This window comes from Chamaea fasciata, unplaced genomic scaffold, assembly GCF_029207755.1.
Source record: "Chamaea fasciata isolate MVZ Bird 193981 ecotype frontalis unplaced genomic scaffold, bChaFas1.0.hap1 SCAF_5, whole genome shotgun sequence".
NCBI classification, from domain to species: domain Eukaryota; kingdom Metazoa; phylum Chordata; class Aves; order Passeriformes; family Sylviidae; genus Chamaea; species Chamaea fasciata.
This window is the reverse complement of record NW_027094090.1, coordinates 69,486,770-69,501,534: the sequence shown is the minus strand read 5'-3', so window position 1 is coordinate 69,501,534 and position 14,765 is coordinate 69,486,770. Positions and strand designations below refer to the sequence as shown.

The window sequence follows — 14,765 nt, the reverse complement described above, 5'->3', positions numbered from 1 at the left end:
AAACAGGTACAGCTCAACTGAACCCCAGGAAACCCCAAAACCTTAACATGAAGATCTCAGACATCTTCCTCCTTTTTATTTTTTAATTTTTTTTCCCCAAACAGTGAAGCAAAATAGAAGGCAATCAGAAATTGTAGTTACAGGCAGATCTTACGCACACCACTTTGCCAAGCGAACACTAGTAGAACTAATAGGGGCCATACAGCAGGAAGATCTTTAGCAAATACATTAGTCCAGCTTTCAGGGCATTGGATCATCCTACAAAATCTATCTTTATCATTTGACAGCCCTCGGTTTAATAGGAGGCAATTTCAAAGAGCAGCCAGGGACTGAACTGCAAAATAACCCAAACAACTCAACTTTGAGAGAACCACAGAAACACGGGATGGCTTGCATTGGAAAGAACATCTTGTTCATAACTATATGCTACTTAAAAATAAAGACATAAATAAATTTTATAAAAACTATAAAATAAGACAGCAAGTTCCTAACAGTGGGTGAAATGGACCACCTCAGGCAGCCCAAGCCAGGAAAATTCCAGCTTGCTTGCTCTGTATTTGTAACAGTAGGCAAAGTCACCCAAAGATGAGTTTTGGGGCAAGTTTATTCTTCCACTGTGTATGGAAAAATGTCAGCCACTCCTGCCTTCACTGTTTGCATTACCTTGTGGTCTGTGAATCCTGGAGGAGAATCTCATTAAGCCAAACGCTAAATACACACAGGATAAAGACAGAGCCAGACCCAAAGAGCTTCAGCATATTTAGGAGAATTACTTTAATTGAGAAAGTGCAAGTGGAAGAAAAGATAAAATAACCAACTGTGGCCAAAATTTTTCAACCAAAAGGCCTGAAATCCAGAGCTTAAATCCAGATATAGTCTCATAAACTCCCAAACTGAGTTTGGCATACAAAAATGATGGGCTTTTCAGAATCCTCAATTATATTATTCATGCAGAATGCACTCAGCATTCTATTGTTCCTGCTTTCATTGTTTATAAATGAGTCTTTGCTTCATCTGGGGAGGGAAGTTCCTTTAGGTTTCCTTTACTAAAAGTACTTCTGTAATGAGGTACAGTGCTAGCACTCAAAGGATTAAAGAAGTTTCTGGAAATACTTGTGCTTCTGGAAAAAAAAAGTATTTTTTTCTTTATTGAGGGAAAAATGAAACACTGGATCTTGCTGGTTTGTTTTAGCCTATCTGACACACAGGTTTCCTAATTCCTCCCTAAATGTTTCAGAAAACAATTAAGTTTTTCATTTTGTTTTCTCTTACTGTAACATTCCTGAAAGAAACTTCTTAGTATGTTAAGACTCCTGTTTTTATACCTCACTTAAATATCCCCAGCTCTACCACATTAAAAAATTAACCTAAGACATTGTCCTCAAATGCTGTGTCTGGCATAAATACTATTTCTCATGACAGGACATGAATTGTCCCAGTAATGGCAGGTCCCTTTTGTTAGGGACCTACAGCTACAAAAAAAGATATAAGCCTTTGTCTAGCAATATTGCAAATTTCATGGTTTAGCTTGTTTGACAGTTCAGACTTCCATCATTCATCCTGGTGATTGTGCAAGATTCTAGTGCACTCCCCCAGCTTAGAGTTTTTTCCATCCAAATCGAGTTAATTTAACAGTGGGCTGAATTGTGAAAGAAAAAGTAAGTAAATCACACGGGAACGGAATGACTTTTGGCTCCAGAGGACGTCCTTCTGTTTTAAAACCAGTACCACCATCATTTAAAGGAGAGTGGGACTGCATCCTTTACCTCTGACTGATTATAAAGTTCAAAGGATTTCTTTATGCTGCTACTAAGGCTGGGATATTGCAGATCCAAAAGGGACGAGAGGCAGGGTGTCACCTCACATTCTGAAACCAGAAAGCTGGAGAGATCCATCCATCCATATTTTGGAGCGAAAATAAACTGGGTTTTTTTGAACCAAGGACTCAATAAATGTAATAGTTAGCCAGTTAATGGAAATGCATTTATATTTCACTAATTCGAAGCAGAGAAACAATTCCATCTCTTTCAAAAAAACCATCTCCTGTCTACTTGCAAATATCAATGGACCTTATGAAATGGACAAGTTTTGTCTTTTTAATATCAGCCCCTAATATATTAGCACTTAACTGAAGTTTAATGAAGCCATCCCCAAGAGCAGTATCTTTAAGCCAACAATCTCCATCTTCTGTGGGTTCTCCTAACACTCTGGACTGCCTTCATCTGCCCTCTCCACTCCACACCTGCTTTTCTCACTCTGGTAATATTCTGATTTTTATCACACCAGTGCAAACTCTGGGTAACTCCAGTGAACTCCAGGGAAATATATTTCTGGACTTACACCTGCCTAGCCAGCAGGAAATGTAAATTGAGATGAAGAGTATTTAGTTTGCTCATTAAAGGTATTTCCCCCCTTTAATTTATAAGAAAAAAAATAATTAAATCTAGATTGTACTGCTCATGCTCATCTTCAATAACACCATATTCCTCCAAAGACCCCATTGAAAAAAGCTACTCACATACTTTTTCACTCAAAACATACGAGGAGAACTTGGTCTGCAATTAGTAGTGGAGAGAACAAAAAGTATTTCTTTCAACAAAGATAAGCCCTGTAGGTCATTTGAAGGAGGGACAGTAGTGCAGAATTTCAATTGGCTTTTGAAACAGCAGCTTTTTATATATATATATATATATATTTGCAGTTTAAGTGCCAGGTTTTTTTCTAAGAAGACAAAATAAAGAGATAGCAAATGCTTCTGTCACTCCTATATTCCAATTAGTTCTGGAGGGGTGAAAGATAAGAGATTAAAACAATTCCATGTAACATGGGGAGTAAATAACCTCCAAATCTGGAAACTCGTTGGTGTGTGCAATGAGGACGAGTGCCGAGTGCAACAACACATCCATGGGAAGAAACAAAAAAAAAAAAAAAAAAAAAAGTGCACTGAAAAAAGCTGGGGTTGTTTTCCATTTAAATCCCATGCCTATTCACAAAACAGTCATATCTGAATTTCTAAGAGCACGCAAAATCAGTATGCATTTACCATCATAAATGCCTTTTTCATCAACTAACAAAACAGAACAGATACAAATGAACCAATCAGGGATTTCAAGTGAGCTATCAGTGTTAGAAAAGCTACTCTGCACATTCCAGTTGAGTCACCACAGAGGAGGGAAAAAAAAAAAAAAAAAAAAAAAAAAAAACAGGGGGAAAAGGGGGGAAATAAATTACTGTGTGCAACTCCATCTGCAAACTGCTTCTCCCGCACTGGTATGTAATAAAACGTGTTGCTAAGATACAAGCTGCTAAAGAAGTTCATTAAAGGACACTTTAAACAAAGCTGCCAGACTCTTTTCCCTTTAAAGACTGCTTATTTGGTTCTGTCCCTTATGTTTATAATTAGATCCTCTATATGAGAGATTGTGTTCCATTCAAGCCCACTCAGCAAAGAATGTTAATAAAATAATGTAAATAAGGCGCTGGCTTAGGTTGTATACATTCACGGGCTGCGGAGCTGTGGAGAGAAATGCATCTGGACTCCACCTACATTTTTAAATGCAAAATAAATGCTTTTCCAAGTAGTTTCTCCCTAAGCTGGAGAGCAGAAACATTAGCTTCTGCAGCCAGCACTCTGACCTAACTTTTAGAAAACACTTTCAAGCAAAGAAAACCGGCTTCTCGCCTAAAGTTTGGAGTTTTTCTGAGGTGCCTCTCATACAGGCTTTTATGTGAGAGCCTTTGTTATCTACACTGAAATAAAGGACAAAACTGTTTATGTCTATCTATCCCCTGGCAATCTTTCTCTTTTTCCATCTGTACGCAAGTTCCTAGATGCGTGTTAACGATTTGCAGAACCCCCTCGATCTAATATATTCCCAAGTAAGCCCGGTTTTGTCACATTTTATTGCCAGGAAAGATATGTTATCAAATAGGTCTTTATCTGACCTTATGTAAAACACTTTTAGTCTCCGTAGTAACACTTGCACGGTAGGTGTATTTTGGCTTTTGTTTTGGTTGAAGGGAAGAGAAGGGGCGAGGTGTACTTTGCTTTCAGTCACCGTGGTGAAATGATATCTAAGGAAATAATTTCAGCATTTATCCGTTTGGCACTTAATAACACACAAGATGCATAAATCACAGACGAGAGTTAGTACCAGTGATTACATAGGGAATGTTACTTGTCACTTTATAACCTGCATCTCATACGAAATTCTGTACTGCAGTCCCCAGTATGTATATATTTTTAATTACATTTTCAGGCTCATTTACATGCGCATATTGGCTTTCTGCCTGAATGATATCAAAGAGAAAGACCTTATGCTCACACCCAACCACACACACACACACACACACACACACACAGAGAAGCAAATTTATACACAGAGACACTCAAGTCTGTACATTTCTGAGAACAGAAGCTTCTCTCTTCCTCATTCTTAGAAAAGCTTCGACTCACCAATAAATCTTTAGGCAATCTTAGCTGATTTGAAGCACTTTAGAAAAACAGAACGTTATAGAAAATGTAGGTTAATCTCTGCTGCATGTCAAAGGTATCAGTGATTCTCGCTTGACTCAATTATTTGAAATGTAATATACAATTTCACTTTCTGTAACCTTTTAAGATTTGTCATCAATAGCTGAGTTGCACAGAAAGGCAATTCCACTCCTTCTCCCTGGATAATACGTAAGCTACATCACAAAGTACCAATAGGATCAAGCTAAATCAATGTGGAAACAAAAATAACTTATACACAATACAGACTTAACTTCTGTTTCAAGGCCAATCATGTGCTTCTCTCAATTAAACCCAAGCAATCAGACCAGCCTTCAGCTGAACACACTATCCTGGCCAGAGCCTCAATGCCCAGGCTCTTAAAACTGAATTATATCTCTGAAAATAAGATTGCCTCTCAAGAGCCTAAATTAACACCACCCATCATATCTACAGAGTTCTCAAGTGCTTATTGTTTTGAATTTACTGCAGCTGCACTTATGGTCAGTTCCTCTGGTTCACTTTAATTCAGTCAAAGGATTGCTTTACAGTTTAAACTTGCACATACGTTTAAGTTCTCCATGGGTTAAATGGGAAAAATACATGCTCCTATCTCCTAGTCCTCTGTCTATTAACCAGAAGGGTCTGCCTGTACATGTGCAAAAAGCCCTGTGGTACATATTAGATTTCAAGAGATGCTTACTATTGGCAGTTGCAGGTTGGAACTAAGCCGCATCAGCAATTTCATATGACACTCTGGAAATTGCTACTGCATAACAATAAGCAGCTGATTCAAAAAAGAGAGGGGTGGGGGAGAAAACATTTCTCACAAAGTACATTTTAACTCAAGAAGAACAATTCCAAATTTAAAAAAAAAAAAAAAAAGAAAACCAAAACAGTGTCACCTTAAGTTAAAAATAAAATTTAAAAAACTTATATAAAATAGATGGATATGCAGACATACAAGAGAAGTGCGTGATGAGGATTGGATAGACCAAATATGAGTCTATTACACTGAAATAACTGTCTACTTTAATGGCAGAATGACAAATTAGCATTTCAATTAGTCCAATTCTGGTTCTTTTTTGTTCTTCTTTGTTCTTATCTTAAACTTGCAGCCTATTTTCATACTTCCCTTACCTCCAGCTCCTCTGCATGTACCAGTTGCCCTCCTTGACATCGTGGTCACACAAGCACCATTTACCATGGCCTTGTCTTACCAATTTGCAAATTTCTATCCTTTGACTTCATTGCTTAAAAATGTTGCTGGTGCTTCAGATTTTGTTTTGGGGGCGGAGGGGAGAGGGAGGCATCATTTTACAATCAAGTACAAAAATACTGCGTATTTTATCTTTGATCACAAAGAGAAAGGCATAGAAGGAAAAGTTAAAAGTAACTTTGTATGAACATGTCTTTATATACCTTCACGCTTTCAACTTGAAAATCAAATCTGCAATGAGACGAAAAGAGATTTTCTCTACTTCAACACAGCAGAAGTGTTTAGACTGATGCACTATCCCATTGGAAATGGCATTTAAAACCACCACTTAAAACTCCCATTTCCCTCCACAGATACAAGGAGTCTGTGCACCAGATCCTGAAACAAGATGAACTGGTTCAGACATCTGCTCTGGATGAGCCACACACATGGCAGGAACCTGTGGAGATTTGGTTCCATCAAACCAGAACCCCTGACAAAGACTCCTGTAGAAACACCACTTAACAGCTACCCAAGTGCCTACTCAAAAATTAAAACAAATTCTCACTCCAGGATGCACAGTTCATACATAGAACCAAAGTTTCTTCAAAAGAGTCTCCCTACTAAAGTACTGTGTACACCTGAACAAATACCAGTTTCCTGCAAGTATAAATTAGGTATTTTAGTGTGTAACAGGTAGCAAGTGTCGTTAGTGTAAAACCAGAAATGGAATAAAATGGTATTGTTGGCGTAGTTCCTTTTTTTCTGAATAGACAAAGGCATTGTAAGGAAAAAAATTGCTAAATCACAAGGATAATCATCATAGCCAGCTCCTCTAATGAAGCATCATGGGATTACTGGAGTTATTATAAGAGTCATCTTATTGAAGAAATTCAAAGTTAATTGAAATCAATTGTACTGTTCTGACAGCAGGTGTTTAAGTGGGTAAAATATCAAAGTGAACTCTTTAAAATGCTTAGGATGAATGTAACATTCTCTTTTCAACAGTTAGCCCTGCCAAGTGATACACTGTACAAGTAGAGAAAAGTGAACAGTCAAAGAAAAACGCTGGAATGAAATAGCATTTCCCATACCAGTCCAGCAGCTACCAAACAAAATGGGGCTCCAACCCCTCAAGTATAAATTTTTGTTACAGATGTGCGAATTCCATGAATCTTTATAAGGGCAACCTAATGGCAGGCTGGAAGCCATCCTTCCAATCCTCCAGGAAAATGTCCTTTATTAGCCTTTTTCTTCAACATGACACAGGAATCTCAGTATGCTGTTACTGTCAGACTGCCGGGATTGTCATTATGCAAACTATATTCCTAAGTTTCTCCTCCAAGAAGCTGCAGGTAAATCCTTCCCTAGTTTTTTCCCTCTTTCCACAGACGGCAAAACAAGCAATACATTCCCACCTGATTTTGCAATTAAAAAAAAAAAAAAAAGAGAACTGGAGCTTTCTGGGAACTGGAGCTTTCTGAATTACAATCCAGAACTAATCTTCACTCTGACCCAGTAAGTTCATTTTATTCTGCGATTGTTCAGGATTCCCAGCAAAGTCAGCAGAACCTCAATGTGCAGAAGAATGGCAAAGTCAAGCCATTTAATACCTGTTGTCTTTGTGTTTGTAGACTCAGAGCAGTGACAGAAAAGTTTAATACTCCACCTGGGAGCTCATCACCCTGCCTCCCCTGACATCCAGAGCCAGACAGGGATGCAATTCTTGCCACAGCAATAGGGAGGGCTGTGCATACCTTGGGTCAGAGTTTGACATCAGGTTCGACTCAACCTGGAAATGCCTTTCAGATTTTACCTGAGCTTTCACTGAAGCTTATAACCCTTATTGTACCTTAATGATTTTGGAAGAACCCAGCCATATGAAATACTGAGCTCTGGCAACATCAATAATTTACTCTTTAACTCATGTTAAATGGCAATGCTGCCATTTGCAGGGGCAGCCCAGCATGAACTTCCACAAACCCAAAACCGACTTCCTCCTCTTCCCCAAAACAGAGACAGCATCAGCACAGTGAGGCATCTTGAGTTAAACCATCTCCAGCAACTTGCACACAAACTGTACTTCAATTTTTAAGCTTTTCACAAACAGGCTTTGCTGGTGATCACCACAGGCAAAATACAGTCAAGTGATTTCATTTCAGATATACTACCCAAAAAATAACCCCAAACCAGCAGTAAGACAGGCTGGGAAAGTCTGCCTGAAACTAATGTTGATTTTCTGCACAGATAGTAAATTATGGTAAAGAAATGAGGCAGCACACAAGTGAATGGCATAATGTCTTTCAGGAAGGCAAATTTTTATTACTGTGCTCCAGGACAGGCTGTCTGAATTCAGAGTTCATCATGGTCAAAAATACAGTGGCCCACACATGTTCATTGTTAAAGATCTGGCTTGCCACCTAACACTTATATCAGTAAGGAGAAACAAGTGAAAAGGAACTTCCAACGGAGGTTAAAGATTTGTCTATGTTTTTTTATCCTGATCTATTAATAAGAGACAACTTTCTAGAATTAAAAGACCCTTAACAACCCTTTAAGGACATAAAGAGCAAGAAACACATGCAGCAGAGCACCTCTGGTGTGCTATTAAGGCCAATGTTGGCTCTTATGATGGCTCTTTTATTTATACACCAATGCTTGTTGCTTGACAATTCAGATTAAAATGTTCCTGCTGCTCTGCATGTGCTGTAGATTGAAGGTGTAAAACCACTGGACTAACTAATGGCGCCTTCACACATCATATCTTGTCAAAGAAGAGGTAACCCACTCTCAGGTGTGATGACAGTTAATCAAAACTACAGCATCTGAAGGATGTACTTGTGACAAAAGTCTAACTTGTCTTTCTGAGCTGGATGCCAAATTAAGAACTGATTGAAGCTGTTAACTTCCAGTAATGAACATTATGGATCTACAGCACTTATTTGAAGACACTGAAAAATATTAAAACTATGCTAAGTTCCATATTTCTCTAACCCACCAACATAAAAGAAACATTGATGACTGGCCAGGGATCCTTAATTAGGATGCAACTTTAAATCCAGCTGCACATAAAAGTCTGCTTCGTAAATTTCCCTCAAAAGTTGAGGTTTTTTCATTCAGTTCTTCCGTGTCCTCATTTGTAACTTTCAAGAAGAGTACACATTGCCACAAATGCCACTGTAGCCATCTACAAAGAAAAGTGATGAACAGGGGCACTGAGAGATAACACCCACTCCTGCTACGTTCCTAACAGGTGTAGACAGGGTTGTTTGTTTGTTTGTTTTACTCTTTCATCATTACCATGTGCAGTTAAATTGAAATGCAATTTTAGGGTCTTTTGTATTCAGTGCATGCACAATCAAAGGTATACATTATTGAATTACGAATTAGTTGTGCCTAAACAAATCTTTGGGGGGATAAAGGAGGAAGGAATGTAAATACATATGTAAAAATAACCTCCCTGCTTGAACTGCCTATTTAATTTACACTGGTGTTTCCATGAAAGTGAGGGCTTGAAACCACCAAGTGGCTCCACCATGAGCCCATCTGTGGTCTCAGGGGTCCTCAGTGCTCCCTCTCTACACCCTCAAGGACACAGAGATCATTTACAAGCCATTACCTAAGGAGCAACCACTAACTCTAGCAAGTCTGCAAAGTTACACGATGGGTTTGTGACTTGGTCACAAGCTGAGACCTCCAAACTCATTTCACTTGTGACCCAAGAAAGATTTCAGCGTAGAGCTCTGGAGGTGGCAGCCTGGAGCACGAGGACACCACACCTCCAGCCAGGCTCTTAATTATGAGCTCTTGTTGCACAAGATGTTGAAAACAGTAAAAGAAATCTAGCGTTTTGCCTAAAAATAGGAGGTTTCCCGCTAGGCCAAATTTCCTGTTTACAGAATTCAGGTATTTTATGTTTAATTACTTAGTGGTCTATAGATTCATTTACAAGATTATGAGAATGGCAAGTCATAAATATACAACGATTGTTTACTAGTTAGTTTGGATTATACATAAATATGCTGTGCAAGCTTAGCAAAAACCATTTTCCCCAAGCTGAATCAGAATGTTCAAACTGAATTTTCAAACGTGTCTCTCTGCCTTATCTAAATTCCAACACCACATATAATAAATAGCTTCTCATTTACTACGATCATAAAAATTTAAACAGCCTTGAAACAGTTGCTACAATACAGGGGGAAATGATCAAATCTATGTTCCAAATACCCACTTAGAACGGCAAAACTATTTTGATATTTAAGAAACAACACATAAGGATGCATTGTTGCGGGAAAGGCTTTTACCTTATTAAAAAAAGAAAAAAAAACCCATAAGGTTCTACCCAATACAGCAGTATCAGAGTCAACAATTTGCTGTTTTACACTGCAAAACAAGGACTAACAGCCCTTACACACCATGTAGTGTCAGATTTGCCTTAAAAAAAGAAACTATCTGATTTGATTCTATACAGTGATTAAACATCTTTGTGCTCTGCTGAGTAGGGTATTCTCTCCCCTCCCCCCTCCAAAAATGGCATCAAAGCAATCAAAATGGTAATGTTCGGCATGAATGGGGCCCCATCCCCCACCGGCAAACTCCGCAGACTTTTCTCCATGTTAGGAGGAAACCAACACCCCTTCCTCACAAAATGGAAGCTTCCACTACCAAACTGGAGAGTGCTGACCAATTCGCATTACAATAAACGGGGAGGGAAAAAAAAAAAAAAAGAAAAAAAAAAAAAAAAAAAGAGTGGCGTGCGGCCACCGCCCGCAGGCGCGCAGAGCCACCCCACAGGCACTCCGCAACTTTAACCGCAACTCCGGCTAAACAAAACACACACCAAAAAAAAAAAAAAAATTAAAAAAAATAAATTAAAGTTAAAAAAATAAAAATGGGGGGGGGGGGGGAAGGGAGGAAAGCGGGGGAACACGTGTGCCCATTCCCTGTGCCCTCAGAGGCAGGCAGGCAGGCAGGGAGGGAGGGAAGGGGCGGCTTTGGGCTGGCGGGCACTGTCCTCGGTGCTGAAGGCGGCAGCGGGGAGCGGAGCAGCCCCTCACGGCCGCGGAGGGCCCGCGGGGCCAGCCGCAAAGTTCAGCCCCGGCACGGAGAGAGCGGGGCTCAGGCCGGCAGATCTCCCCTGGCCTTTTCCAAGTGCCTTTTCCAAGTGGCTTTTCCCGCGCTGGAAGTGCCGGGAGAGAGGCCGGGGGGGAGTGGCGCTGTCCGCCGTGCTGAGGCCCCGCCGCCCCCCGCACCCAAACTTTCCTCCCCGGCTCCTCTCGGGCAGAGCACGGCCCCGGGGGGTCACAAAAACAGCCACGAGAAACTTTGGAAAGGGCAGGGCGGAAGGTTCATGGTTTGTTTTGTTTCTCTCTCCCTCCTTTTTTTTTTTTTTAATTTTTTTTTAATTTTTTTTTTCACCCCCCTCTCCGTGGCGCCTGAAACAGGTTAATCTCTGGGGTTTTTTTAATTCGTATTTCTGGAAAGGGGTAGGAAAAAAAGTGAAAGTGCCTAAATGAACTCGAATCAAAAGCTAACACGTCAGATCAGACCAAGGGAAGAGAAAGGCAAGTGGGGAGGAAAGGAAAAAAAAAAAAAAAAAAAAAAAAAAAAGAAGAGAAAAAAGAAGCAGAAAAGAAATAAAGTGATCAATAAGCATCAGTTTTGTAATTAAACCCAGAAATGGCTCCAAACGGGGCTCCAGCCTCCTCCTTTCCAACTCTTGCTCTGCACATTACACAGAAGTGCACAAAGTAGCCCAAGACAGGAGAATTTTCCATATTCCTAAAACATGTCGACCAACTCAAAATGGACGCCTTTTTTTTTTTTCTTACGTTTTAACTACTGCTTATCTTTTTACTGCTAGTACTGAAATTATTCTTTCCCCCAGCAAGACATCAGAGAATCCGACCTCATTATGAAAGCATGCATTTTCTGACTCTATGCAAAAGAAAATGGATGTTATAACCCCTTGCCGCCGGTATTTTTCAGCTAACACACACACTTTTCGGATGTTTAGATAGTGCATCGCAAAAACAAGAAGAAAAACCAAACACAACTGAATCGATCTGTTCCTTACTTGTTTCTCATTAAGAGCTGCTATTCTTGATTGCCTTTCATGGATTTGTTTCTTAAGATCCCCGTTCTGCAAAAACGGCAACAAGACGCATATTAAAGGCAAAGTGCAAACTAACCCCTGTAATGAATAAACTTGCGAGCTAGAAATTGTTCAAAGGCAAAACCATTCCACCGAAGCCGTACCAGAAGCATGCACACACAAAACACCCTCCTTAGCAAGAAAACTCAGTGCAGACTACAAAATGAGATCTCTTACTGATAAAGTTTCTCATCCTGCTGTCCCAGCACAACTGCGCTTATTACGGCAGGGATAAAATACTGAAGAAGAGAGAAAAAAAAAAAAAAAGGATCTGCATTTACCTGTGGATCTTGCTTCATCTGTGCAACTAGTTTCTATTAAAAAAAAAAAAAATCACCCCCCAAAAAAGGAGGAATTAGAAACTGTTTCAAGTTTAATGGATTTTTTTAAATGTATGTATGTGTGTGGACGGGGGAGGGAGGGGGGTAAGGAACAAAGAGGCAAGTAAACACTGCGAGTCAGTTTCAAGCAAAGCTCATAAATATTCAAGTCTCGTCCTAATCTCTCCAACACACACACACACACACTCACGCACACGCACACTCACACTCACACCAGCACCGACTGCAGCTGACTCCGCATCTCCACAACACACACACACACAAAAAAAAACCCCAACAAACTCGGCCAAACAAGCCGCCGAAGTACTTTGGGGAAGTGCTCGCCATTGCGGCGGGGGGCCGGGGGTCCCCGCCGCGCCCCCCCGCGCCCCCTCCCCGGGTCGCTGCGGCACCGAGGCTGTCGCCGAGCATGCAGCACCGGTCCTGCCGGCCCCGAGCGGAGGCCGGGCACGGCTGGGTGCCTCAGCGTTTCCATTCTTTTACCTGCTGACATTGGATTTCCACTTTTAACGCCTCCTGCAAGCTGTGTAGCTCCATCCCTGCAACTTGCCAGGCACTTTCCTGCCACTTTCAGATCCGAGTGAAGTTTGGGTTTTTTTGTTTGTTTGTTTGGTTTGGTTTTTGGTTTGGTTTTGTTTGGCTTTTTTTTTTTTTTTCTCCTGCCTTTCTTTTTTTTCCTTTTTTTTTTTTTTTTTTTGGCTTGTTTTGGTTTTGTTTTTTTTTTCTCTCTCGCTTTTTGCAACAGACCCGCCAGCCAGCCAGGCAAGCCACCCCTCCCTCCGCGGAAAACGGAAGAAGAAAATATTTTAAGTTACTAAAAAAAAAAAAAAAAAAAAAAAAAAAAAGGAAAGCCAGGAAAATTAAAAAAAAAAAAAAAATGAAAAGGAGTGGCGGCACCAAGAACAACAACAGTACGGAAAAGCGGCAGGACAGCCGGCAGGCACAAGTACTCGGTGTGCACGGCAAGTTCTTCGCCTCTTCGCTGGGGACACGGACTCATTACTCACTTTCCGCCGATCCGGGGGGGGCGCCCCTCCCCGCGCGCCCCCGCCCGCGCGCCCCCCCCACCCCTCCCGCCCGGCCTCCGCCGCCCCCGCCCCGCCCCGCGCTGGCCCCGCCGCTCCCCGCCGGGGGGGCCGCTCCAGCGGGGCCGGCCCGGGGCCGGGGCCGGGCAGGGACTATATTTCCTGGGAGAGCGCGCGCGCCGGGATCCGCCGCGCGGGGCGGGAGAGAGTCGTGACACGGCTTTGGCGCGCGCGCGGGTGCCCGGATGGAGCGGGGGGGAGGTGGGGGGGGGGGGGGGGGGGCTCTCGTGGCTCCGCGCGTGCGCAGAGCAGCTCGTGCCGCCGCCGGCGCCGCCACAACAAAGTGGCGAGGGAGGGAAGGGGGCGGGGCTGAGGACAAGGGGCGGGGCTAAAAGGGGAGGGGCGGGGCCAGGGTTCGGAATAGAGATAGGGATAGGGTTAGGAGACAGGGATAGGAGAGAGGGCTAGGAATAAAAGGGATGGATAGGAGAGATGAGGAGAGGAACAGGGAGAGAAAGGGGGATAGAGATAAGGATAGCTGAGAGGGAGAGGAGACGGGGATAGGAACAGGGACAGGGGATACAGAGAGGGGTAGGGGATAAGGGATGGGGATAGGGAATACGGACAGGGGTAGGGACAGAGACAAAAACAGGGATCGGAATGGGGATGGGGATAGGGATAGGCAGGGGCTGGTACAGGATAGGGACAGGAGTTCAATTTCCATTGAACTTCTCAGACATATTCTGCTCAAGCATTGCACAACTTCTTACACTAAAGTAATTTGAAGATTCACGGTGAAATATTCTTTGCCTGCCAAAATTAGGAGTAAAGTCTAAACAGAAATTTTCTATTAACCTTACAATGAAATAAATTATTTTGAAAGAGCCTTATTGGCCTTAGTAAGATTTGTTAAGGTAATGGGTTACTCTTACAGTATTTGTGCTGATACACAGCTTGAACAGGTGAAAGCAGGAAGTTTCACTCTTTCTCTCAAGATAATATCTAGGTCAGTTTGTTTTTCACAGTGTACTTGATGTCTGGATTTAAAATATCAAAGGGATTTTTAATTGTCAAACAATAAAATGGCTTAGCTGATGGGGGACTTTTAAAATCTAAATTCCACTCACATTTGTAAAGACAAATCAGTCAATCCTGCAGATACTGATAAGAATGAAAATCTTCCAATATTGAAGCAATGTTACCTCTCGTGTTCTGTACAAAGGAATTGTGTAGTGTTATACACAACAAAAGCAGGGCCTTGCCAAGTAATTTTGTAAATTGTGAGGGTCGCTTTTGTAACCTCTGGTTATACCAGAGCAAAGCTTCTGTGAGTTCAGCCATCAAATAGAACTGATTAAACTGGTAACGTATGATTTCTTCACGTGTTAGTGGTTCGTTAATTGACATTATGCTGGTTGATTTGTTTTAATGCATATTCCATTGGTAGAGCAAAGAGCCTTTTTCTTACCATTATAAAATAGCCACTTGCTGACCAGAACAAAACTAGTGATTCCTGTCAGCCTGACTGCCTGCAAAGATGTGTATGGGTTCATGA

At 41.5% G+C, this 14,765-nt stretch overlaps 1 protein-coding gene across 4 annotated transcripts in view; it reads right to left on the bottom strand.

The window, feature by feature from the left end:
* Positions 1–13,193, bottom strand: part of PHF21B (PHD finger protein 21B) — a 154,503-nt gene extending 141,310 nt beyond the window's left edge. For 2 of the 4 annotated variants that reach the window (XM_066184348.1, XM_066184350.1), the window contains exons 1-3: positions 12,669–13,193; positions 12,126–12,158; positions 11,767–11,832 (exon numbers count right to left, since the gene is read on the bottom strand). In XM_066184348.1, coding sequence (XP_066040445.1) covers positions 11,767–11,832; positions 12,126–12,158; positions 12,669–12,722 — 153 coding nt within the window. In that variant the 5' untranslated portion in view covers positions 12,723–13,193. The remainder of the gene's footprint in view (positions 1–11,766; positions 11,833–12,125; positions 12,159–12,668) is intronic. The other 2 variants (XM_066184349.1, XM_066184351.1) reach the window with 2 other exon arrangements.
* Positions 13,194–14,765: the final 1,572 nt, after the last annotated feature.